Raw genomic sequence first — 27111 nt, forward strand, 5'->3', positions numbered from 1 at the left:
TCCAACTCCGTTTTTGAAATCTTACAATGTTTTGGCCTTGACTGCTTCCTGTAGTACAGAGGATTCTGCAGGCTGGCCACACTTTGAAAGAAGAAATTACCCCTCATTTCAGCTTTAAATGGGTTATCCCATACACTTAGACTGTGACCCCTGCTTTGGGCTCCTTGGCCATTGGGAACATCCTTCCTGTATCGACCCTGTCTATCCACTATTGCCTTTGAGCTTGGAGTTCCCAGGCCTGCTCAGAGTGCCCAGTCCAGACTCAGGCTCAGCCCTCTTTTGTACTGCATCAGGCTCTGGGATCATGGACAGGGGCTGTGCAGGAGTCAGGTATCCATGGTGGGTTCTGAAAAGAAACTTCTGGGATTCCATGTGTCACTGCCCTCTCCTGTGGGCACCTAGAGGTACCATCCTGTTGGCCTCATTCGGAGTGAGGCCGTGATCCCTCACCGCTCTGTTTGGGGAACCTGCTGCTACAGTGATGGAGTGTAACTCTGTCCTGTGAAGAGGCAGACAGTGAGTGCGCTGGGCTCTCCACCTGGTCTTTCAATGGGGAGAGCCCGCTGGAGCTGGTATGGCACTGACAATGTTGGTGTAGGCTGCATCATCCTCTGACATAAATCACTAAGTCCTCACAAATCAGCCTGTGGACTCTGTGCCTGTGTGTGCCGTTTGACAAAGTGATGAGTGACCGAGGCCAATGCTTGACGATTCCTGGTTACTGGGTGGGTTGGGGGGTAAGGTATGTGCCTGGTCCCAGCACTGCTCTGAGCAGACAGTGGTTTCTGGTGTGGAAACATGTCAGTGACCGGCTACTTAGATTGTGTTCTACCCATCTCAAAAGCTTGCCGTTCACTTTGTTATTGACCCTTCAAATAATGGGAACAGCTTCCACCTATCCATGCCCCTCATAATCCTCTATACCTCATCAGGTCCACCTGCAGTATTGACTGCTCAAAAGAAAACAACCTGAGCTTATCCAGCCTCTCTTGACAGTGGAAATAATCTATCTCAGGCAACATCCTGGTGAATCTCCTCTGCCCCACCTTCAGGGTATTCACATCCTTCTAATGGTACAGTGACCAGAACTGGACATAGTATTACAACGGTGGCCAAATCAAAGTTCTGTACCACTTCAACATGCCTTACCTGCTCTAATAATCTGTGCTATATCTGATAAAGGCATGTGTTTCATGTGCCTTCTTAAGTAGTCTACTAGCATGCCATGTTGTCTTCAGGGATCTTTCGACAAACATCCTAGGATCAATTTGTTCCTCTGAGTTTCCTTGTATTGGACATATATCAACATTCCTTCAGTGTTAGTGGGCCAAAATCCTGGAACTCTCTTCCTTATGGCACTGTGGGTCTTTTGCGGGTCTACTGCAACCCATGACTGCTGTGTTTCAAGAAGGCAGTCATCACCAACTTTATTAGGACAACTAGAGATGGAGGGTAAACGCTGGCTCAGTCTGTGACACCAATGTGCCATGAGTGAAAGACAGTCACCCTCAGGTGAGCAGTCCTGCTCTTCTTTGACTGGATTGAGTACTGTCTCCCCATTGGGAGCAAGCAAACTGATGTCAGTCACAATTCACTTCTGCACTGCACCTCCCCCACCTCGGTGCTCCGGGTTCAGCTGGGCATCACCTTTTTCTGCTATGAGGCAAAAGGAAGGTGGGTGTATGATGTGTGAGGATAGTGAGATGTTTATGGTAATGCAGGAGCAGGACAGGTGGTGAGATGTTTCCAGTGAGTGAGTAGAAAGCACAGAGGGCAGGAAGGATCAGTATTTCGGAGGATGAGGCAGCTGTGATCCATTGAATGAATAGCAACACGGTGTAGACATTCATGTCAGTGACTGGCTCCCTAGATTGTGTTCCTGAGTTTAATCTGAAAGTGTACCCACCGAGGCAGAAATGTCTGAGCTGGTAGACAGGCCAGGCGAAGTCTTTGATGATGAGAGTTCGCTGGATTTGGAGTGTCTCTCTCCAGAACTAGAGGTAGTGTTAGAGGATTTTGATCCTGTCCCTTGTTCCTCAGGGTTGCTGTGCATTATCGATTGCTGCATCAAGAAAAACAGAATTAGTTGGTGAAGATGGATTATGGTTTGCATAAGCGATGAAGGAGTTCATTGGAGGAACAGTGTAATGTACCACACTGGATTGCCTGCCAGTGAGAACTTACAACTCACGCACCAACAGATGCAGAAACAACCCATCCTCCAAATACACTTGACCTGGACTAGATTCAGGCTTAGCTGAAAAAGTGGGAAGTAACATTTGCACCACACAAGTGAAAGGCAATGACCTGCTCCAATGAAAGACAATCTAACCATTAGCCCTTGAAATTCAATAACACTACCATCACTGAATTCCCAACTATTAACATGCTTGAGTTTACCGCTGACCAGAAACTCAACTGGACTCACCACACGAAGACAGTGGCTACAAGAGCAGGTCCAACACAAGGAATCCTGCTGTGAGTAACTCATCTCCTGACTCCCCAAAGTGTGTCCACCAAGTACAAGGCATAACCAGGAATGTGAGGAAATACTCCCCACTTGTCTGGATGACTCTCCCTGTTAACTGGCAATGTAACTAAGGCGAACAGATGCTTCCTATCTACCATGTCCATGGCCTCAACATGTTATTCACCTCAATTGGATCCACCCTCCATCTTCTCTGCTCTAACGAAAACAACCCAAGGTTACTCAGCCTCTCTTCATAACTGAAACAGTCAATACACCTCAATGAGGTCCACCCTCGGCCTTGGTTAACAACAGGACATGCAGGTTTTTGAGGTTCAGATTGTCAGAATATGACACTAACAGACCAATGATTGACAGCCAATGAGAACAAGGGAATGGCACCAAGACTTTGTAAGAAATATAGTGAGGAAGAGCAATCCTGTTCCCAGGGTCTGTATTCATACAATAAATATGAAAGACCCATCTTTTAATGCCAGGAGAACCTGTGAACTGGTATGACTAAGTAGAGCTGGCACTGGCTGCTCCAGGAGGAACCAATCCTAAAGTAGATATTTCTTATCTGTCATCTCAAGAACGTAGTGAGCCAGTTAACATTGGTAGTTAACATCTACAAGATATAGTGTAGTACCTCACCCAGCCTCCTCTGACAGCACCTTCCAAAATCTATGACTCTACTATCTAGAAAGAGAAAAGCAGCAGAAGCGAGTGATCACAACTTGATAAATCCTTCTCCAAGTCATACATCATTCTGACTTGGAATTAAGTGCTATTTCATCCCTGTTGTCAGCTGAAAAGTCCTAAAATCCAGTATCTAAACCCAAAGGATATGCTCCACTCCAGTGCAGTCTGGGATGGGCAATTAGTGCTGGCCAAGACAGTGATATCCACATCCTGTGAAGGAGTTAAACAAAAAAGGTCTCATGGGATCAATGTTTTAAACCAGATTGCCCTGACACCGTAATTCCCAAAGGAAATGCCTGACAATCTCTGGCAGGAGATCAATCCTCAATTTGATTCATTACTTGCTAACTACTATCTTATAGATAAATGAAAGATTGTCCTTTTAAGTCCCACTCAAGAACTAGGTGAGATTGGAGGCTAAAGCTGTTCTCAATGCGGTACCATGATCTCAAGGATTGTAACTGCTGTGTTTTAAGTGTTCATAGAAAGACGTTTCATTTATGAGTGACAAGATACTGAAAGCTAGACTGTGTGCAATGGTTGTTAGTTGCATATTCGACACCCTCGCTCATTAGCATGTTCCCTCAAGGTCAGATCATAGTGTCTCCTTTTATTAAAACCAAATTGTATACATTATGAATGAAAAACAATGTACATTAAAGGCTGCTTTATTCTGGATGGTGTTAATCCTCTTGAGTGTTATTGGAGTTGCACTCATCTTGTGGGGAGTATTCTGTCGCAATTCTGACTTGTGCCTTGTAGATGGTGGAAAGGCTGTGGGGAGTCAGGTGAGTTACTGACTGCAGCAGTCCTAACCTCTGTAGTGCTCTTGGAGCCACTGTATTTATTTGGCAAATCCCACTTAGCTTCTGGTCGGTAGTAACTCCCAGGACCTAGACAGTTCAGGATTCAGTGATGGTAATTTTGTTGAATGTCAAGGGGTGATGGTTAGATTGTATCTTGTTGCAGATGGTCATTGCCTGCCACTTGTGTGGCGCAAATGTTGTTTGCCATTTTTCCATTCTTGCCTGCATCCAGATTTTGCTGAATTTGGACATGGACCGCTTCAGCATTTGGGGAGATGTGAATCATTCTGAGCATTGTACAATCATTGGTAAACATCCCCAGTTTTTACCTTTCAATGGAGGATCGGTCATTGATGAAGCAGCTGAAGATGATTGGGCCTAGAAACTCCTGCAGAGATGTCCTGCAGCTGAGATGACTGACCTCTGACAGCCACAACCATCTTCCTTTGCTTTCATTTTGATTCCAATTTGTGCAGAGTTTTCCATCTGATTCATATTGACTTCAATTTTGCTTAAAATCACTCGGTCAAAGCATCTTTGGTGTCAAGGGCTATGACTCTCACCTCACTTCTGGCATTCAGCTCTTTTGTCCATGTTGGAACCAAAGCTGCCCTGAAGTCAAGAGCTGATTGGCCCTGGTGGAACGCAAACTGGGCATCACCAAGGCAGCTATTAGTGAGCTGGTATTGCTTGATAACACTTATGGCACATTGCATTACTGATGATTGAAAATAGACTGATGGGATGATAACTGGGTGGGTTGGATTTGACTAGCTTTTGCGTACAGGACATACCAGGGCAATTCCCACATTATCAGGTAGATGCCAGTGTTATGACTGTGCTGGAAAGGCTTGGCTCAGGGTTTGGCAAGTTCTGAGCACAAGTCTTCAGTATTTTTGCTGGAATGTTGTCAGGTCCCATTGGTTTTGAAGTATCCAATGCTTCCAATCGTTTCTTGATATCACATGGAGGGAATTGAAGTATTGCAGAAAGTAAGTTATGGTGTAAGCAGCATGTTGGCATTTACAGAAAATTGGCGGGCTAACAGGAAGTTGAACGTAGGCATATATGATTTTTTTTCTAGGTTGGCAAAACATAATGTGGTGTTCCCATAGTTACTGTTGCTAGGACTTCTTCTGTTTATTATTTATATCAATGACTGAGATGAAGGGGCCAAATGTCCGGTTACCAAATTTGCTGATGACACATAGATAGATAGGCAGCAAAATAAGTTGTGACAAGGATATAAGGAGTTTCCAAACAGATATAGACAGATTAAGTGTGTTGCCAAAGGGTGGCAAATGGAGAATGGGCAAATACAAAATTGTCCACTTTGGCAGAAAAATTTTAAAAAAGCACCATATTATGTAAATGGTGAGAGGTTGCAGAGCTCTGAGATTCAGGGAGATCTGTGTGTCATTGTGTATGATGCACAAAATGTTAATATGCAGGTGCAGCAAGTAATCAGAAAAGATAACAGAATGTTATCATTCATCACAAAGGAAACTGTGCAGAAACTTTAGAAAAATCCTTGTTCGAGCTTCTATGCTGGCCCCCTCCCACAACTCTCTTCTCAGTACATCGATGGCTGTTTCTGTGCCACTTCATGTTCCCACCTGGGCATTGAAAAGTTTTTTTCATTTTGCCACTAGTTTCCACCAATCTAACTTTCACATTGTCCATTTCTGACACTTTCCTTTTGTTCCTTGACCTTTCCATCTCCACTGTCATCCACTACAAAGCCATTGACTCCCACTGTTACCTTCACCACAGCTCGTCACACCCCACATCCTACAAGGACTCCATCCCATTCTCCCAGTTCCTTCACCCACGTCGCATCTGTTCAGATGATGCCACCTTTCAAAGCAGCGCTGCTGACATGGTTTACTTCTTCCATAACCATGGTTTCCAACCCACTGTTATTGACAGGGCCCTCAACTATATCCAACCTATCACCTGTGATTCCACCCTTTCCCCTTCCCATCAGTCATAACAGGACCCCCTTGTCCTCACTTTTCATCCCACCAGTCTCTACATTCAAAGGATCATTTTCCATCATTTCAAACAACTCCAGCAGAAGGCCACCAATAAACACATCTTCCTCTCACTCCCGCGCCTGTATTTCACAGGGATTGTTTCCACTGGGACACCCTAGGCCATTCCTCGACCACCAACACCACCCCCTACTGATGGCACCTTCCCATATAAACCATAGTCGGTGCAACACCTGCTCCTTCACCTTCTCCCCACCCACCATCCAAGGGCCTAAACAGTCTTTCCAGGTGAAGCAGCATTTCACATGTACCTTCTGAACTCTGGGTCTATCATCAATGGAGTTTAAAAGGATGAGGGGGAATCTAATTGAAACTTACGAAATACCGAATGGCCTGGACAGAGAGGATGTTCGGAAGATGTTTCCATTATAAGAGCGACTAGGAACCGATGACACACCATGAGAGTAAAGGCAAGACTCTTTAGAACAGAGATAATGAGAAACTTCTCCAGCCAGACAGTGGTGAATCTTGGAAATTTGCTGCCACGAAGGCTGCAGAGGCCAGGTCATTGGAGTACATTTAAGACGGAGATAAGATAGGTTCTTGATTGTCAAGGATTATGGGGAGAAAGCAGGAGAATGGAGTTGAGAAACTTATCAGCCATGACTACATGGCAAAACAGACTTGCTGGGCCGAGTGGCCTAATTTCTGCTCCTATATCTTATGGTCTTATGGTCTAAAGCATTTGCGTGATCCTGTCTCAGCGGATAATTAACGTGAAAATGTTATTAACAGGTGGACAATGTAACTTTTTATTCCAGCATGGTTCATGACTGCATTGGGAAAATACTTACCCAACTGAAATTGGCAGTAACCTGAAATATGGGAATACCATGTTGAATCATTATGAATGCAGCAGCCTTGACATTTGGAAGTACAGAAGTTTTATTGCCCATCGGAAAATCAATTTCCTTCAGGATCTTGCATAGATCAGACACCAGGCTGGAGGACAAACAGACAGTTAACATTGGACTGGATAACAAACACAGGAATTCACGCATTAGCGTAGATCTTTTTTGTACGATTGTGGAACATGAGGAATAAAAGTTGAGAGATGGTTTTACGAGATTGCAGCAAGTCAACACCAGCCTTTGTATTGCTTCTGTGACTGGATTGCTGATGGAAGCTATGGCAAGTTACAGCTGCGATAATTCCATCTTTTTGCTTCTCCTGGGTAAGCTGTACCGAAAAATTTGCTTTATCCCAACTCACTTGTCATCATGATGCAGTTTATGCCAATGCTGTGGTGTAAAATATATACATTCATCTTAAATGCAAATTTGCAAGCAAAACCATACCCTGAGATATTCTACATTAAAAATTTCTGTTTAGTTTGGAAATAAACTACTTTGAACTTGAATTAAATTTTCCTGCAAGATACTTGAAAGTCCTTTGCAGCTTCAAGCCCAACATTACCCAAATTTCCTGTCCTCTGTGATTTGCAGATTTCAGTCGGATAATAACAGAAGCTGATGTAAGTAAACTCTTGCAAACCATTTTATATATTCATCATGTAATTAAAGTTGAGGGAAGATTTGATAGAAATGTTCACAGTCATGAGGGGTTTGGATAGCTTCACAGAGTAACTGTTCCCATTCCCAGGAGGCTTAAGAACCAGTGTACAGCTTTCCTCTGATTGCCACCTCTATTAGTCTGTGGCACAGGGCAAGGTTTGTTTGAGGCAGTTTGTTGCCACCAATCATCTAGACTGTTTTTGTTTTGTTCACTTGTGGGAAGTGAGACTCACTGCCTGGCCCAGTATTCATTGCCCACCACTCGTTGCCATTGCGACGGTGGTGGTGAGCTGCCTTGTTCAACCGCTGCAGTCCACCTGCTGTAATTTGACCCACAATGTCCTTAGGCAGGGAATTCCAAGAATGTTTCTCAGGCCTTATCTCGTGAATCACAGGACAGAATACGTCACTGTCGAGTCTTTACAGAAGAGGTACTGTACTTAATTAATGATGATTGTTTCATGTTAACAATCATTACAATATACAACACTTGTCAGCAATAATTAATGGGACTCTCAGAAGGTCTACTAAATACATCTGCCCCTTGCAAGGATTAGTGTTGAACTTGCTGTAACAACCACAAACTGGGTGAGACATTATTAGAATACGGCTGAACGTGCAGAAAGATTATCTCCTTCAGAACCATTACCTCATACATTTTTTTAATAACATCTCAGAACAGGTTATTATGCATCTCTGGAACAGGAGGCACCAGAATCCAGGGCTCTTGACCCAGAGGTAGGGACACTGCCACTGTGCCACAAGACCCATTATATCTTATGCAACATACTGGACAATGATTAAAAACCAATTGGTGAAAGACGTAATAGTGGTGTGAGGAAACTTCTGTTATTCACCAAGTGTTTCGGATCCGGACTGTACTTCCTGAGAATGAGGTTTCACCTATCACTTTGTATGACATAGTGTGCATCAGTTACATGATGCATCGCAACATCTTGCTGTAGTTTCAGCACCTCACAAATCTGAAAACTCCTAGAGGGTCAAGGACAGCAGGTGATTGGGAACACCATCAACTCCAAACTCCCCAGCAAACTCCACCTGGGAAATACAAGGTGTAGGGTTGGATGAACACAGCAGGCCAAGCAGCATCAGAGGAGCAGGAAGGCTGACGTTTCGGGTCTAGACCCTCCTTCATTTTTCTGAAGAAGGGTCTGGGCCCAAAACATTAGCCTTCCTGCTCTTCTGATGCTGCTTGGCCTGCTGCATTCATCGAGCTCTACCCTCTGTATATCTCAGATTCTCCAGCATCTGCAGTTCCTACTATCTCTCTCCACCTGGGAAACATATTGCGGTTGCTTCAATGTTAGGTAAAAATCCTGGAATGGTGGCTGTAAAAGCCCAGTGAGAATAGCTTCGCTATACAGGCAGTACGAATATCTCAGCATCACCTTCTAAATTAGGCATTTGTAGTAAATGCTGGCCATGCCAGAGTTACCCAAACCCCACAAGGAATTACAAGAACAATATTGCTGTATGTTTTCCGTTGTTGATGGTTCAAATATAATTATTTAAGTATTCACCATAATATGGGTGTTAGGTCTAGTTCAGAGGTACCATAGAGTATTTGGGTTGTACAGCACAGGAATAGACCCTTCAGTCCAACTCATCCATGTCAACCAGCTATCCTAAACTAATCTAGTCCCACTTGCCAGAATTTAACCCAAATCCCTTTGTTTATTCTTGTTCCTATCCAGATACCTTTTAAAATGTAATGGTTGTAACAGGCTCCACCACTTCCTCTGCCAGCTCATTCCATCCACGCGCCACCCTCTGCGTGAAAAAGTTGCCCCTTAGGCCCCTTTTAATTATTCCCTCCTCACCTCAATCATATACCCTCTAGTTTTGGACTCCCCTACCCTGGGGAAAAGACCTTTGCTATTCACCTTATTCATGCCCTTCATGGATTTATAAACCTCTATAAGGTTACCCCATAGCCTCCGACACTCCAGTGAAAATAGCCCCAGCCTATTCAGCCTCTCTTTATGTCTCAAACTCTACACCCCAGCAACATCCTTGTAAATCTTTTTTGAACTCTTTCAAATTTAACAATATCTTTCCTATTTCAGGGAGACCACAAATGAACAATGTATTCCAAAAGTGGCCTAACTAGCGTCCTGTACAGCTGCAACATGACCTCCCCACTCCTATACTCAATGCTAAGCAGTCCCCAAGCCTCCGTTTGGTTTCCCCAATGTAAAGGACACCACACCGGGTACAGTGGATACAGTATACTACGTTGGCAGATGAGCAGGTGAACATCTGCTTCGTATGGAAAGTCATCTTGGGGCCTGGGATGGGGGTGAGGGAGGAGGTGTGGGGGCAAGTGTAGCACTTCCTGCGGTTGCAGGGGAAGGTGCCGGGCGTGGTGGGGTTGGAGGGCAGTGTGGAGCGGACATGGGGGTCATGGAGAGAGTGGTCTCTCTGGAAGGCAGACAAGGGTGAGGATGGAAAAATGTCTTGGGTGGTGGGTTCGGATTGTAGATGGCGGAAGTGTTGGAGGATGATGCATTGTATCCGGAGGTTGGTGGGGTGGTACGTGAGGACGAGGGGGATTCTCTTAGGGCGGTTATTGCGGGGTTGGGGTGTGAGGGAGACAAATTCAAGGGCGTTCTCGACCAGTGCGGGGGGGATGTTGCGGTCCTTGAAGAATGCGGACATCTGGGATGTGCGGGAGTGGAAAGCCTCATCCTGGGAGCAGATGTGGTGGAGGCAAAGTAATTGGGAATAGGGGATGGAATTGTTGCAGGAGGATGGGTGGAAGGAGATGTATTGTAGGTAGCTGTGAGAGTAGGTGGGCTTGAAATGGACATCAATTTCTAGCTGCTTACCTGAGATGGAGACAGAGAGGTCCAGGAAGGTGAGGGATGTGTTGGAGATGGCCCAGGTGAACTGAAGGTTGGGGTGGAAGGTGTTGGTGAAGTGGATGAACTGTTTGAGCTGCACTGGGAAGCAAGAGGTGGTGCCGATACAGTCATCAATATAACGGAGGAAAAGGTGGGGTTTGGAGCCAGTGTAGGTGTGGAAGAGGGGCTGTTCCACGTAACCTACAAAGAGGCAGGCATAGCTTGGGCCCATGTGGGTACCCATGGCCACCCGCTTTGTCTGTAGGAAGTGGGAGGAATCGAAAGAGAAGTTGTTGAGGGTGAGGACGGGTTCGGCTAGGTGGATGAGGGTGTCGGTGGAGGGGGACTGGTCGGACCTGCAGGACGGGAAGAAGCAGAGGGCCTTGAGGCCATCTGCATGAGGAATGCAGGTGTATAGGGACTGGACGTTCATGGTGAAATGAGGTGTTGGGGGCCAGGGAATTGGAAGTTCTGGAGGAGGCGGAGGGCGTGGACATAGGTGGGGAGTTCCTGGACCATGGGGGAGAAGATGGAGTCCAGATAGGTGGGAATGAGTTTGGTGGGGCAGGAGCAGATTGAGACAATGGGTCGACCAGCGCAGGCGGGTTTGTGGATTTTGGGCAGGAGATAGAAGCGGGCCGTGCGGGGTTGGGGAACAATGAGGTTGGAGGCTGTGGGTGGGAGGTCCCCTGAGGTGATAAGGTCATGGATGGTATTGGAGATGATGGTTTGGTGCTCAGGGGTGGGGTCATGATCAAGGGGGCGGTAGGAGGTGGTGTTGGAGAGTTGGCGTCTGGCCTCGGCGATGTAGAGGTCAGTGCGCCATACTACCACTGCACCTCCCTTGTCTGCGCATTTGATGGTGAGGTTGGGGTGGGAGCGGAGGGCTGCCCGTTCTGCGGGGGAGAGATTGGAGTGGGAGAGAGGGGTGGAGAGGTTGAGGCGGTTGATGTCTCGACGGCAGTTGGAGATGAAGAGGTCGAGGGAGGGTAGGAGGCCCGGGAGTGGTGTCATGGAGGAGGATTTGCATTGGAGGCAGGTGAAGGGGTCAGAGGGTTAGGCTCCCGGTTAAAGAAGTAAGTGTGGAGGCGAAGGCGGCAGAAAAACTGCTCCATGTCCAAACGTGTATTCGTTGATATGTGGGTGGAGGGGGACAAAGGTGAGCCCCTTGCTTAGGACTGACCGTTTGTCCTCAGTTAGTGGGAGGTCTGACGCATCTGCTCCTAGGATGAGGCACTCCACTCCCGCACATCCCAGATGTCCTAGTTCTTCAAGGACCGCAACATCTCCCCCGCACTGGTTGAGAACGCCCTTGAATTTGTCTCCCTCACACCCCTCCCCTGCCACAACCGCCCTAAGAGAATCCCCATCGTCCTCACATACCACCCCACCAACCTCTGGATACAATGCATCATCCTCCGACACTTCCGCCATCTACAATCTGAACCCACCACCCAAGACATTTTTCCATCCTCACCCTTGTCTGCCTTCCGGAGAGACCACTCTCTCCGTGACCCCCTTGTCCGCTCCACACTCCCCTCCAACCCCACCACGCCTGGCACCTTCCCCTGCAACCGCAGGAAGGGCAAGTGTAGCCCTTGCCCCCACACCTCCTCCCTCACCCCTATCCCAGGCCCCAAGATGACTTTCCATATTAAGCAGAGGTTCACCTGCACATCTGCCAATGTAGTATACTGTATCCACTGTACCCGGTGTGGCTTCCTTTACATTGGGGAAACCAAGCAGAGGCTCGGGGACCGCTTTGCAGAACACCTCCACTCGGTTTGCAATAAACAACTGCACCTCCCAGTCGCGAACCATTTCAACTCCCCCTCCCATTTCTTAGACGACATGTCCATCATGGGCCTCCTGCCGTGCCACAATGATGCCACCCGAAGGTTTCAGGAACAGCAACTCATATTCCGCTTGGGAACCCTGCAGCCCAATGGTATCAATGTGGACTTCACAATCTCCCCCTCCCCCACTGCATCCCAAAACCAGCCCAGCTTGTCCCCTACCCCCACTGCATCACCAAACCAGCCCAGCCCATCCCTGGCTCCCTAACCTGTTCTTCCTTTCACCTATCCGCTCCTCCCACCTCAAGCCGCACCTCCATTTCCCACCCACCAACCTCATCCCGCCTCCTTGACCTGTCCGTCCTCCCCGGACTGACCTATCCCCTCCCCGCCTCCCCACCTATACTCTCCTCTCCACCTACCTTCTCCTCTATCCATCTTCGGTCCGCCTCCCCCTCTCTCCCTATTTATTTCAGAACCCTCTCCCCAACCCCCTCCCTGATGAAGGGTCTAGGCCCAAAATATCAGCTTTTGTGCTCCTGAGATGCTGCTTGGCCTGCTGTGTTCATCCAGCTACACACTTCATTATCTTGGATTCTCCAGCATCAGCAGTTCCCATTATCTCTGAACCTATAACCCAAGGTCTCTTTGTTCGGCAAAGCTCCCTGTTATTTAAGTCCTGTCCTGATTTGCCTTACCAAAATGCAACACTTCACATTCATCTAAATTGAAGTCTATCTGCAGCTCCTCAGCCCATTGGTCCATCTGATCAAGGTTCCATTATACTCGGAGATAACCTTCTTCATTGTCTTCTACACCACCAACTTTGGTGTCATCTGCAAACTTGTTAACCATACTTCCTATATTTACACCCAAATTATTTATATAAATAACAAAAAGCAATGGGCTCAGCACTGATCTTTGCGGCACACTGTCAGTCACAGGCCTTCAGTTCAAAGAACAACCTCTCACCATCTCCTATCACCTACCTTCAAGTGAATTCGGTGTCTGAATGGCTAGTTCTCCCTGCCTTCCATGTGATCTAACTTCGCCAACCAGTAAAACGTTGTTTAAACACTCTTAGAAAGCTGCTTGTTCAGGCTGTAGACAACAATTTTAATACAAAACCTGAGCTAACACAAGTGTTAAAAGCAGGAGTAGGCCACTTGGCCCATCAAATCAGCTTCACCATTTGATATGATTTTAGCTAATATAGTCAGATTACATTTTACATAGTTTAAGGGGGAAGAGGTGTGGGTCCAAGACTACCATTTTGAATTTAAACAAGGGCAATTATAAGGGATGGATGCAGAACTAATGAAAGTGAGCTGGCAACTTAGATTAAGGTGTAGTCAACAGAGATAAAATGGCAAACATTTAAGGGGACATTCCAGAAAGTGAAGGATAGATACATTCCAATCAACAAGAAAAATTCTAAAGGATGGATTCAGCATCTGTGGTTAAGTAAAAATAAGTCAAGGATTGGATCAAAATCTAAGAAAAAACATTTGGTGGTAAAAAGATAAATGCCAGGTCAAATGACAGAATATAAATCATAGCAAAGAATTACAAAAATATTAATGAGGAAGGAAAAACTGGAGTACAAGAGAAAATTAACTAAAAATATAAAAACAGTTTTTTCAGATATTGAAAAATAGAAAAGAGTTTTAAAAAGTGTTGGTTGAATTGAGATTGAGCCTGAGAATTCTTAACGGAGGTTAAGGAGGTACCAGACAACTTGAAAAAATCTTTTTTGTGTCAGTCTTCTCTAGAGATGAAACAAGTAACTCCCTGGGAAAATAGTAAATGAGGAATAGGAAAAAAAAGGAAGGATCTCCAGATAATTACTTGTTACCAGGGAAGGAGTTCTGACCGCTACTGAGTTGGAACTCCCCAGGTTTTGATGGATTTTACCCTAGGAACTTGAAAGTAGTAGCTAGTGAGCTGGTTGTTGTATTGCTTTCAATTATCACAAACTCATTAGATTCAGGGAAGACACCTTTAGATTGGAAAATAATGCACGTAACTCCTTTATTCGTAAACTAACGGGCCACTTAGTTTAATATCTGTGATAGCTTCTAACATCTTTCCTATCATTAAAGATGTTATAACAAGGCACTTGGATAAGCTCAGGGTCATTAGAGAGAGCCAACATAGAATTGATCATAGATTTAGAACTGGAATAAATGAGTGGAATGCACTGCTCAGGTACGTTTGTGGTGGGAATATAAATTGGAAGGTACCTGAACACATTTCCAATGCATCTTAAAGGAGTTCCTTTTCTTTGAGATATTTATGGAAATTAACACATCACATAAACTAGAAAGAATGGGGATACATTGCACTGGCTTGTGCAGGAACTTGTAACAAGATGAACGATACTCACAGGGCATGTTTCTTAAGTTACAGACAAACAAAGAGACCAAGAATGACTCTTAAATTTTCCACTCCCTCTTCCAGTCCATGGGGTGTACCTGTGTTGTAGTTAAAGTAACTAAAAAGTGTGACGAATGTTGCCTCTATCTTGAGGTACATCTCTTTTTCTTGGAAAAACCGCCCTGTTTCTAAGCTAGAGGACCTTCTATTAGACTATCAGATTTGATGTCAGTTTCAAGTCCAGCCATTCACTAGAATGTGTCTTTTCTGGACTATTATCTTTAAAAGCACTTTTTCCTCAACTTCCAATTTTTAACACTTACCAGTTTGAAATGCACTTCTTGCATTCCTCCATGTTTCTTTGGGTAAACATCATTGCATTTATCGTACCATTTAGATTCACTAGCTCCATCCTTAAGAACTCAGTCAATTTGCATATTTGAAATATGTGACCTCTCAATGGTGATTCTAATAGAAAATAATTTAATATATTAGGAACAATTAGCAGTAATTGAATTATAATGCAAACACTATGAAAAAATTTAACAAATCATTTAAAGGAGAATACATTGACTAATGTAAGACCAGAGTTATAGACTTAGAGTCAAACAGCATGGAAACAGACCTTTTGATCCAACTAATCCACGCTGACCACATGCCCAAACTAAACTAGACCCACCTGCCTCCGTTTAATATCCTTCTAAACCTTTCCTATTCATGTACCTATCCAAACATTGGAACTGTACCTGCATTCTCCACTTCCTCCGGCAGTTCGTTCTTCACACTAACTGCTCTCTATAAAAAAAAAGTTGCCTTTCATTTCCATTTTAAATCTTCCGCTTCTCACCTTAAAAATACGCCCCTTGTTTTGAACTCCCCACCCTGGGAAAAGACTCTTGCTATTCACCTTAACTATGCCCCATGTGATTTTATGAACTTCTATAAGGTCACCTTTCAACCTTGTACACTCCAGTGAAAAAAAGTCCCAGCCTATCCAGCTTATTTTTATGACTCAAACCCTCCATTCCTGGCAACATTCTGGTAAATCCTTTCTGAACCCTCACCTGTTTAACAATGTCCTTCCTAAAACAGGGTTAGAAGAAGTGCACACTTTACTCCAGAAGGGGCCTCATCTTCAGCCCATTGCCAGTGCCTGTTAATGGCCATCTTTGGCAGGCCCAGCAGCAAAGCCACAAGAAGACTCCTAGACTTGCCTGCACCTCCCATATATGCCTGGTGCCCATTGATAAGGAATGTGGCGCTAAAGTGTAACCAAAATCTTAACAACAGCCTCCTCAAATAACTAAAAAAGGGCTGCAGGCAAATGCATTCGAGGCCACAGAACATGCTTGTGGGGCCTGGCAACCAGTAAACATGTCAGTTGCATGGGACCACCACATGTAGCACTCTTCAACCCAGATCCCCGATGTAAGAGGGGACAACCACTTCGTAGAGGGCCCTCCACTTGGGATCTGCGCCGCCACAGGGCAAAACATTACACCAAGAGATGTTTAGGCAGCGGACGAAGGCGTAGCAGTGGAGAGTATGCAGGTTCAACCCATACAGATAACGCCTCAAAAGGGCGCTGGGAGGATATCCCTGAGATGGCGCAGATTTTGGAGCCAATGTCAAGTTCCAGAAGGACAGGGGTCAGTTTGTCCAGAAGACCACCGCGTGCCTGAGCCACCTTGAGCGCACATAAGGTGTCAGGGTTGAGTGCCTTGTCCATCGGGCTCAAGATGGCTAAAGCCGTGACCTGGAGTTGGACACCTTGACCGCCAACTTCACCAGTATTATCCGGCCAGCCCCTCAGCCATGCATCCTGCGCTCTCTCCTCTCTTGACCAGTGCTAACTGGTCTCGAGTAGGAACCTGTTCCTGGACAGCGGCTCCCTGACAAGAGACCCACTCCCACAGGGGGAAGATCTCTGGTGTGGGCCGACTGCAGCCCAGACTGTGGTCAAGTCCAGGAAGAAGACCCAAAGCATTTGCACATCCTCTGTAGATGAGCTGGCTCTGTGATGCCGAAAGAACCACCTCCAGCCCTGCCCCATGCAGAATCAAACCTGATAGCTGCTGATGCTAGAGGCGCAGAAGTGTCTCCAAGCAGAGTCAGAGGGCAGCCCTGATGTACTCCTCTCCCAAAGAATAAGAGCTCTGTCACAGACCCGTTAATCTTCAGTAGACATTCCGCAGTGACGTACAGAAGTTGGATCCAGGAGGCAAAGTGCGACCCGCACCCGAAAGCTTGCAGAGTCTCGAGCAGCTACTCGTGATCCACTCTGTGAGACCCTCTTTCCTGACCGAGGGAGAGAAAGGCACTCGACAGGCCAACCCTCTGGAAATAATGGATCATGTCCCAGACCGGGTGAATGTTGTTGTGGATGTTTCAGCCTGGGATGGCACTATCAGTACTGGGACTCCCCTAGTCCCTCTGACCCAGAGGAGGGGCGCCTTATCTGGGAGGGTGAGGAAGCAAGAGACATCTCCGTCTCTCCACTCTCCTGCCGCCCTCCATCCCCTTCAACTTTCCTCCCTTTCTTCCTACCTTTCATAAGTTTCAGGACAGGCGAGGAGGTGGGGCACCACCTATTCACTCATGCGAGTACCACCGACGGGCCCCAGGCCGGGGGAGAAGGAACTCGGATGATATAAAGAGTGGGCTGTTAGATAAAGTGGCCCTCTGAGCAACCACCTCCAGAGGGTCAACAGGCAAGAACGTCCCACCAACAGTGAGCCTGTTCTCCAGGGTGAGGTGTGCCAACTGTTCAGTCTTCAGGGACAGCATTGCCTTGCCATAGATCTTCGATGCACAACAATGGTAGGGGTGCCATTGTCGTTGTCCAAGCCCAAGACCCCGGCTAAAGAATGGAGTCTGGGATCCGGGAAAAAGCCTCCCTGGCAGCAGGCTGAATAGAAAAGTCCAGGCTCCAGGAACAGGCCCTCCTAGGCACTGGCTGGGGTGATGTACAGGCCACCAGACTTCTCACAGCAGTAGCAGCAGCAAATCCCAAACTCAAGTCCCTCCAGGCAAGCAGGCCCCAGGCTCTATGCCTCAATCAGCTCCAGCTGCTCCCAGTTGCAGCAGGTGTTGCCCACTCCAGCCTCCGAGTTCCAATTCCAGCAGCAGCAGAGTGCAGCCTCCCAGTACACTGCCCTCTACAGGGAGAACAACCGTCCACCAGCTCCGCCTTCTGTGTCCCAACTTGGAGCAAATTTTGATCAATTGAATAGGTTTTTTTGTCACGTGCATTGAATGTAAAATACAGTGAAGTGTTTGTACTGTCGCCGTGAATCGGTGCCATTGTCATCAACTTGGAATAAAAAAAAGAAAGATAACTTAAAGAGAGCCCAACTTTCCCTTTTCTGCCACCACAATCCCACCAGCCTATGCCAAGCCATTGTCCCGAGTCTCATCGCAGGCTACACTAACCCACTCCATTCTGCTGCCCCAAAGTGCCACGCTGGGCTTCACAGACCGGCTATCCTGTTGTCATGCTGCCTCTGAAGATGGAGCCGCTCTGGAGCCCAAGGAAGCTGCCTCCCTACTGAAGAGTTCTCCATAGAAGCTAAGTTTAAACAAAAACCGAAAAGAAAAGGAAAGGTGGATGAAGAGCACAAGTCCAGGCACAAGAGCCCTTTCACTGCCTGCTTTGCTGTATGTTTTGTAACCAATTAGCAAGCTCAACCCAAATCCCATGTAATCTAACTTTACAAGTTAGACTACCATGCAGAACCTTATCAAAGGCTTTACTAAAATCCAAGTGAACAACATTTCACGCTCTGCCCTCATCAACGTTTTTGGTTACTTCCTCAAAAAACTGAATCAGGTTTGTGAGACACGATTTCCCTCATACAAAACCATGTTGAGTATCTACAATCAGTCTTGCTTCTCCTAATGCATTTAAATCCTAACTTTCAGAATCACTGCCAACAACTCACCCACTACTGATAGAAAACTTACAGGTCTACAGTTGCCAGGTTTCTCCTTACAAACTTTCTTAAACAAAGGCACAACATTAGTCACCCTCCAGTCCTCAGTACCTCACCTACGATTATTGAAGATACAAATATTTCTGCCTTGCAATTTCCTCCCTCACTTTACACAACGTTCTGAGATACATTACATCAGGTCCCAGAGGTTTATCAGACATAGCAAAAACTGCACATGCAGTGTGGAGCTGGAGAAACACAGCAGGTCAGGCAGCATGAGAGGAACAGGAAAGCTGACATTTCGGGTTTACACCGTTCATCAGCCTGTGTCTGATCAGCCATGTTCCTCCAACTCCACACTGTATTGACCCAGAGATTTCCCACCTTTGTGTTTCCAAAGACATCTAGCACATCCACTTTTGAAATGTGATCTATTTTCAAAACATCAACATTTACTTCCTGGGCTTCTCAAGCCTCTGTTTCCTTCTCCACAGTAATATCTGATGCAAAATATTCATTTAATATCTCTCCCATCTCCTAAGGTTCAACACAAAGACGACCTTATTGATCTTTAAGGGGCCCTGCTTTCGGTCTATTTGCCCTTTTGTGCTTAATGTATTTGTGGAATCTCTTTGGATTATCCCTAACTGAAATAACTGCATAGAGGCTGGTATCCCGTCACCAAGACACTCTTTAGCTACATATGCACAGTACATGGTCTCTGACCAGCCAGCTCAGAGCCAGTTCCTTGAGGGAGGACACTTTCTGAGACTCCTGTTTATATCCATCAGCCAGGGCTCCCTGTTTAGCCCAGATTAACAGCTCCAATTAGAGATCTTAGTCAATGAGATCGACCTGACTTTGTTGGATTCACTACATTCCTTCCCCACAAGGCTGAGAATGTAGGCTTGTTCTTTCTCCCGTAACTTCTCTTGGGATGGGCTTGCACAGGTACAGTTTCTCCGACTCTGCCTCGGACACAGGTGGCGTGTACCAGACTGTAGCCTATCTCTTGCACCCAGAGCATCTCGGGGGTGGGGGGGCGGGGGTTGGGTTTTCCTCCTCTTCTTCTGGCAGTGATGGTATTGAGGTCGTGTCCATCTCGGACTCTGAGATTTCTTCAATATTAGGGGGAGAAGGAGAAGCCTTGGTTTCTGACAGGCTTTCTGGCTGTTCCCAGGGGTCAGGTATGTTTTGCTTCTGCCCCATTTGTGATGTAGCAGTTTTCATGTGATCCACATATTTGTTCAGGACCACCCCACCTACCCGAGCTTTGTATGTCACTGGACCTGACCTTGTGTCGACCTCACCTTGTCCCCCAGGCAGGACCATTTCCCTGGCTTTGACACTTAAACTTCATTCCCTGAAGTAACATGTCCAGCGTTGGGGTTCCTGATACCATTTCACACTCAACCCCAGGCCTAGGAAAATCTGGTTTAACCTGATGCTGAATCTCCTCCCCAGCAGCAACTCTGTTGGAGCTATCCCTGTAGTTGCATGAAGGATGGCCCTCTATTCAAATAGGAACCAGGACAGTTTGGTATCTGAATGAAAGTATAGGCTGTTTCTTTCAGCCTGAACTCAACATTTGGATTGTTCTTTCACCAGGCCATTGGCTGATGGATGATATGGAGCTGTCCTTGCATGTTGAATACCATTTGGCTTCAGGAAAAACTTGAAATCCCTGCCGGTAAATGACATCCCATTGTTTGTGACTGACACTTCCAGGAGTTCATGTTTTGTGAATGATGCTCGCTGCTTTCCAATCATCATCGCTGAGTTGCCAAATGAACTCTGTGCATGTCAAACCACTTGGAATGGGCATCCACAATGACCACGACTATTGACCTCATGAAAGGACTGGCATGGCCGATAAGTAACCAGGTCCAGCATTTACCCTGCCATTCCCACAAAAGTGGGGGTGCAGCTGGCAGTACTTTTTTGTACTTGTTGGCACTTTGGGCACTGCGTCCCCCCCCCCCCAAAGCAGCTATGTCGGCATCCAATCCTGGCCAGCAGGCATGACTTCTCGCTAACGTCATCATTTTAGAAATCCTTGGTTGACCCTGGTGGACTTCCACCAGTATCTGGCAACAACCCTTGCTCAGGACAATCAACCCATAGTAATGTGCCGTCCTCTATGGTGGGTCCAGAAAGGTATCGAATCTGATTGTCATGGCTCTTTAGTTTCCATCACAACCACCAGCTGTTTCAGTTTTGCCAGGACGGGATTGTTTTGTGTCCACAGTCGGATAATGCCAGCGGTGACCATGAGAGCGTCCAGAAAGTTCAAAACCAGAACACGGTCTCCCAGGACAGGCAGCACCTGTGAAGTATCTGCCAGTGGGAGGCGGCTCTGCATTTGCCACTTGGCTTCCTGGACGATGTTCCAACTTGCAATTACGTGCACAGAGAATAAGGGCCCACCACTGAATTCAACCTGAAGCTATGGGTGGCACTGCCTTCTCTTCTTTAAGTAAGCTGAGGGGTTTGAGGTCCGTTACTGTGACAACTTCCTCTCTGTAAAGGTACTAGTAGAATTTCCTCACACCAAAGATGGCTGCCAGACCTTCCTCTTCTATCTAGGCTTGTTTGAGTTTGGCATCAGCATACCTTATCGGGCATTCCTCTCTGGTGGGTCACCAGTGAGCCAACTCTACACCAATACCATACAGAGAGGCATTGCATGTCAGCCACACTTCTTGCTTCGGATAGTAGTGGGCCAATGCCTTAGATGATGATAGCTGGTTTTTCACTTCCCTAAAGGCTACATCTTGGCTACAGGTCCATTTCCAAGGCTGACCCTTTTTCAATAGCTGGTGTAAGGGTGCCAAGGTGGAGGCCATGTTGTGTATGAACTTTCCGTAATAATTCAACGCACCAGGCACAGAACTAGGCTCTGATACAGACGCGGGAGCTGGGGCTCCTTTGATCATCCTCACTTTCTCTTTCAATGAGTGTAACCTGGTTTTGTCAACTCTGTCACCCAAGCAGGTCACTTGGAGTGAGAGATAGATAGGAATTGCAGATGCTGGAGGACCCGAGATAACAAGGCATAGAGCTGGATGAACACAGCAGGCCAAGGAACATCTGGCCTGGAATGCACATTTTTCACTTCTAAAGTGTATGCCTGCCTGAGAGAAATGTTAAAGGACTAGGTCTGAGCTTTCCTAGTGCTCTTTATTAGTCTTCCTAGTTTTTGACATGCCATCCGGATAAATGGTAACTAGGGTAGCCATTGTAAAATATTCTTCATCATCTGCTGGGAAAGGGTGCAACCTGAAGATATCCCAAATGGCAGTCTTGTGTATTGATACAAACCCTTATGGGTGTTAATTGCGGCATATTTCTGGGACTCCTTATCTCGTCACAATTGAAGATATGCATGGCTCAGGGCTTCATGAAGGACAGCTGTTCCTGCCCCCCCAAAACCCCCCTCGCCAGTTTTGCCCACGAGTCCTCTGTGTGAGGGTTCGGATATTTATCCAACTGTGAGAAGCAGTTCACTGTTTGCTTAAAAACGCCACAAAGGTGAACCAAGCTATCAGGTTTCACAATTAGTATGACTGGAGCTGCCCATTCTGCAAACTGGGCTGGTCGGATGATTCCTTCGCTTTCCAACCTCCTGATTTCTGACTCTACTTTTGCTCGTAAGATAGATGGGCGTGCCTTGTAGAATTGCAGAATTGCTTCCTGGCCAACTTACAAGGTGGTCTAGGCTCCTTCGATAGTCCTTAGACCTTTGTGAAAAGCTATCGGATATTTAATTAGGACTTCACTCAGGCAGCCACTTTCTAATTGAAATATGTTGAGCCAGTCAAGATGAATCTTTCTCAACCAATTGCACCCCGTCAAGCTTCAGCCTGAGGCTTTTCTGAGTCAGCGGACACCAGAGCCAAAGTTGCATCTTTAATCTGCACAAGCTTAGAAGTTGGAGTCCAGAGTGAATCTTGTTACTGAAGTCAGGCCTCACAGGATTCCCTTGCTGTCTCGATCGCTTAGCAGCAGCAACTACAAAGAACATTTTATCCATTTGGCCGAGGGTCAGCTTTGTTTTGGTGTTTTGCCGTGTGCCGGCATAGAGTCCCTCTGTTCGGGATATATCCTGCGTGATGCTCTGCCATTGCCCCAAGCTCTGTTGGGCAGGTGGGTGTTCCACTTCCATTGGGATCACATGCTCCACTTGTCGAATTTTCTAATGACAAAGCCAGTTGTAGTGCCTGTTTGAAGTCCAGTTGGGATTTAGCTAGTAGGCACTTTTTTCATGGTTTATGTCATTAATCATACTCTTGTTACCACTGAAATAACTGCACAGAGGCCAGTATTCTGTCACCAAGTCACCCTTTAGTTACACATGCAGACTCTGAATAGTTAGCTCAGAGCAAGTCCCTAGAGTGAGGAGATTCTCTGATACTCCTGTTTATATCTGTCAGCCAGGGCTCCCTGATTGGCCATGGTTAATGGCCCCAGTCAGGGACCTCATAGTCAATAAGATCCACCTGGCCAACCTCATTCCAGTCACTATATTAACTTTACATGCCAAGGTTATTTCATATCCCCTCTTTGCTTTCCTGATTTTCCTCTTAAGAATATCCCTACACTTTTTGCAATCTTCAAGAGATTCATTTGATCCCAGTTGTCTCTATCTAATATATGATTTTTTTTACTCTTGACTAGAACCTCAATATCTTTATTCATCCATTGTTACGTTCTCTTACCAGCCTTATCTTTCATGCTAACAGGAACATAATGCCTCTGAATTCTTGTCATCACGCTTTTGAAAGCCTCCCACTAGTGAGTTGTCCCTTTTCCCGTGAAAAGTTTACTCTAATCAACTTTTGAAAGTTCTTGTGCCATACTTTTACAATTGCCTTACTCCAATTAAGAATTTTAATTTTTATGGAAGGCTTAACTTTTTCTGTAGCTATTTTAAAACTAATAGAATAATGATCACTAATCTCAAAGTGTTCCCTTGCTATCATTTTAGTCACTTGCCGTGCCTTATTTCCCAAGAGAAGATCAAATTTTACTCTTTTCAAATAGGAGCATATACACATTGGTAACGAAAATTTCCTTGAGCACATTTAATAAATTCTTCACAATCCAAACCTTTAACAGTATGGCAGTCCCAGTCTAGGTTTGGAAAATTAAAACCCCGTACTATTACAACCATATTACTCCTATATATTACATTACAATACATTACAGTTCACTGTTCCAAGACTGGGTTAAGATATTCTCTGCATGTTCACTCATAAATTGTAGTGTAATGTTAAATAATTGCCAATAGGATGATTTAGAGTGCATGTAAATCACCAGTTTATTGACGATGCGAGGAAATTTTCACTTCAAATCAGTACTAACTGGTGGTGCAAGTTTGGAATCGGTTTGAAAGTGACTCTGGGCTAAAGCAAAGGCATGAATGATCAAACTCCTCATCACTGTCATTGCAGCTCCCTGAGTGATGACCCACAATTCCCCTGACCGCTGCTGATGGCCTGAGAGGAGTGACAGGACATTCCCTGCTGGGCAGTCAGGCAGGTTCCCCTGACTGTTGCCAGCCCAAGTGGACAACTGACCGTGGCCAAACCCCTGGACAATGTCCATGTCTGACAGCACTGGGATCCACTGACATACCAGGGTTCTCCCTTAGATAGACTGAGGACAAGCTGTATCCAGTTTCTGCCATCACCATTTGATTGAATGAATGTGCAGTGTGTTTGCTGCACAGGCAGCTGGTGCTTTGCTATAGATGTTAGGTTGACAGCCTAGTGTGTGCTGTGCAGCAAGATAACTCCCAACCCCCACCTCCCAGCCTGCCCCCAACTGATAAACTGCCTGCCTGTGTACTGACAGAATGGAGCATGCCAGTATGGCAGGACTGATAGTGCCAAGGCTGTGGCTGAAGTGCCAACATGCTAACAGGCAAGGCAGGGGGTGGCATGGCAGGCCAGTCATTGAGTTAGCAAGTGCCAAGTAAGTGAGGGGCCTTGAGCTGCTGCCTGGTCCATTGTGTGAGCTGGGTACCTGTCCCTGTGTGCACTGTGTCCTTGCTACAGTCTCTTAGTTGGTTGGCTGCTGGTGCACCGTGTGGTTCCTAAATAGTGTATCAGAGAAGACCCACGGTGGCCTTGGGTGTCAAAAGTGACTTTTCATTATTATAGCTTTGCAATTAAAGTTTTGCTTTCAGTAGTTTTTCACATCTATGTATCATATCCCAAAAATCACATCTCCTCCACCCCTTGACTGGGGGATATATCTGTTGGAAGGATCTCTGCTCTCCTGAATCCTATTCCCCTGACCCCTAGCCACAGATCTTGGACACAGTGTCAGAATATCCAGAGATGTGGTGGACAGCGTCATTGTCTTATGCACATTCTTTGACAGACTGACATTTATATCGAGGGCAGCACCCAACTCAGCACCCCATTCCCCCCACCACCCCCACTCATATTTTCACCTACTGCTGATTCTGGAGAAATAGATTTGGCCAATGTGTCCGTTCCAAGTGATGCAGATTTCTGATGAAGCTTCAGGTGTAGTTGCTGCAGTATCTTGTGTGCAGGAAGATGGACCTTTCCCCATGAGAGGAGCGTCTGCTCTCAATGGACACGGGCTTATGCTAGTGTTGTGATGAATTACAGTAATGTGACCTTCCACGCATCCAAAAAATGTAAATTCAGCACCAACTATTGCTGCAAATATAGCACAAGATAAACATTAATCAGCCTCCTGAAAATAGACCAAAAATTTGAGTGCATAGTAATAGGTGAGTCTTTTTCAGGCTGGCAAGACAACAGGTGCTGTGGCCTCAACTCTTTACAATTTATTTAAATGATTTGGATGAAAGGATCAAAGGGATGGCTCCTAAATTTGCTGATGGTACGAAGATAGGTACGAAAATGAGTTGTGAAGAGAACATCAGGAGCCAGGAAAGGGATATAAATAGATCAAGTGAGTGGGCAAAGAACTGGCAAATGGAATATAATATGGGAAAGTGTGAAACTGTCTGATTTGGCAGAAAGAATAACAAAGAAGCATATCAGCAAAATGATGAGAAGTTGCAAAACTCTGAGATGTAGAGGGATCTGGGTGTCGCAGGGTATGATTTGCAGAAAGTTAGCGTGCTGGTAGAGCAGGAAATCAAGAAAGCTAATAACATTTTATGGTTTAGTGTGAGGGAAATTGAATACAAGAGTTAAGCTTCAGTTGTGCAGGGCATTGGTGAGACTGCATTTGGAGTACAATATTGGTCATTGGACTGACAGGAAGATGTTAATGCATTGGAAGCAGTTCAGAGAAGGTTGACAAGAACAACACCTGGAATGATAGGATTGCTTTATGAGGAAAGACTGTACTGACCAGACCTATATTGTCTGGAGCTTTTAAGAGTAATGGGTATCTTAATGTATCCCAGCATGCTTTCTCTAATCTCCAGGACTGGCTTCCCAACTTTCCTGGTGTAGCAATTGCTCCTGATAACCCCACTTGGCTTTCAACAGATCACGCATGCACACACTCATGCACATACACAGCAGTTCTGGCAGCACTGATGGAGAAAGAAACAGAGTTAACATTTCAAGTTCAGTGACCCTTCATCTAGACCTCTTAATGGACTCAAAATGTTAACTATCTGTTTCTTTTGTCACCAATGCTGCCAGAACTGCTGAGTTTCTCCAAAACTTTATGGAATTTTTTTTTTCTCAGATCTCCAGTATCTGGTGTTTTACGTTTTGAGGATTGTTTTGCACTTGCTTGATAAATTTGGACTTAGGTGCAAAGATTGAGAATAATGACTCTACATTTGTTAGTGATGCAAAACTAAGTGGGAATGTAAGCCTTGCAAAAGGCCACAAAGAGATCATAGAATAGAATCTTTACAGTGTGTTAACAGGCCATTTAGTCCATTGAGTCCACACTGCCCCGCCCAGGAGCATAACCACCCAGATCCAACCGCCTACCGTATCCCCGTAACCATTCATTCCCCATGGCCAATCCACCTAACCTGAACATCCCTGGACTCTATGAAACAATTTAGCATGGCCAATCCACCTAACCTGCATGTCATTGGACTGTAGGAGGAAACCGGAGCACCCAATGGAAACTCACGCAGGCACAGGGAAAACATGTAAACTCCACATGGACATTCACCTGAAGCTGGAATCAAACTCATGTACCTGGTGCTGTAAGGCAGCAGAGCTAACCACTAAGCCACTGTGCCATTCACAGATGATGGATAGGTTAACTGAAAGTGCAACAAGATGGCAGATGTGATATAATGTGGCCAAGTGAAGGTTAGTCACTTGCCGTAAAAACAGAAAAGCAAAATGATTTTCAAGGGCATGAAGCCTGTCAATGTTTATGCTCAGAAAGTCTCAGATCAAGTTGTATAAGGAGAATGTTAACATGCCGGTGTGGCAAGCAATTAGGAAGACAAATGGCATATTGGTGTTTTTTGCCAGGAGATTGGAGGATAAGAACAAATAAGTCTTGCTACAATGGTATAGGATTCTGGAGATACTATAGCTACTGTATTGCACTGAATTTTGGTCTGCATATCTGAGAAAGGATGTACTGGGCTTTGTGGTGGTATGAAAGAA

At 45.8% G+C, this 27111-nt stretch overlaps 1 protein-coding gene across 1 annotated transcript in view; it reads right to left on the reverse strand.

Annotated features, from left to right (window-relative positions):
• LOC125459998 (adhesion G-protein coupled receptor G2-like) overlaps window positions 1-27111 on the reverse strand; it is a 75202-nt gene that overhangs the window by 26588 nt on the left and 21503 nt on the right. Inside the window, exons 6-9 of the mRNA XM_059651526.1 lie at window positions 24976-25206; window positions 14903-15047; window positions 6824-6971; window positions 1907-2062 (exon numbers count right to left, since the gene is read on the reverse strand). Coding sequence (XP_059507509.1) covers window positions 1907-2062; window positions 6824-6971; window positions 14903-15047; window positions 24976-25206 — 680 coding nt within the window. The remainder of the gene's footprint in view (window positions 1-1906; window positions 2063-6823; window positions 6972-14902; window positions 15048-24975; window positions 25207-27111) is intronic.

The sequence above is a fragment of the Stegostoma tigrinum genome, chromosome 16 (genome assembly GCF_030684315.1).
Source record: "Stegostoma tigrinum isolate sSteTig4 chromosome 16, sSteTig4.hap1, whole genome shotgun sequence".
NCBI lineage: Eukaryota > Metazoa > Chordata > Chondrichthyes > Orectolobiformes > Stegostomatidae > Stegostoma > Stegostoma tigrinum.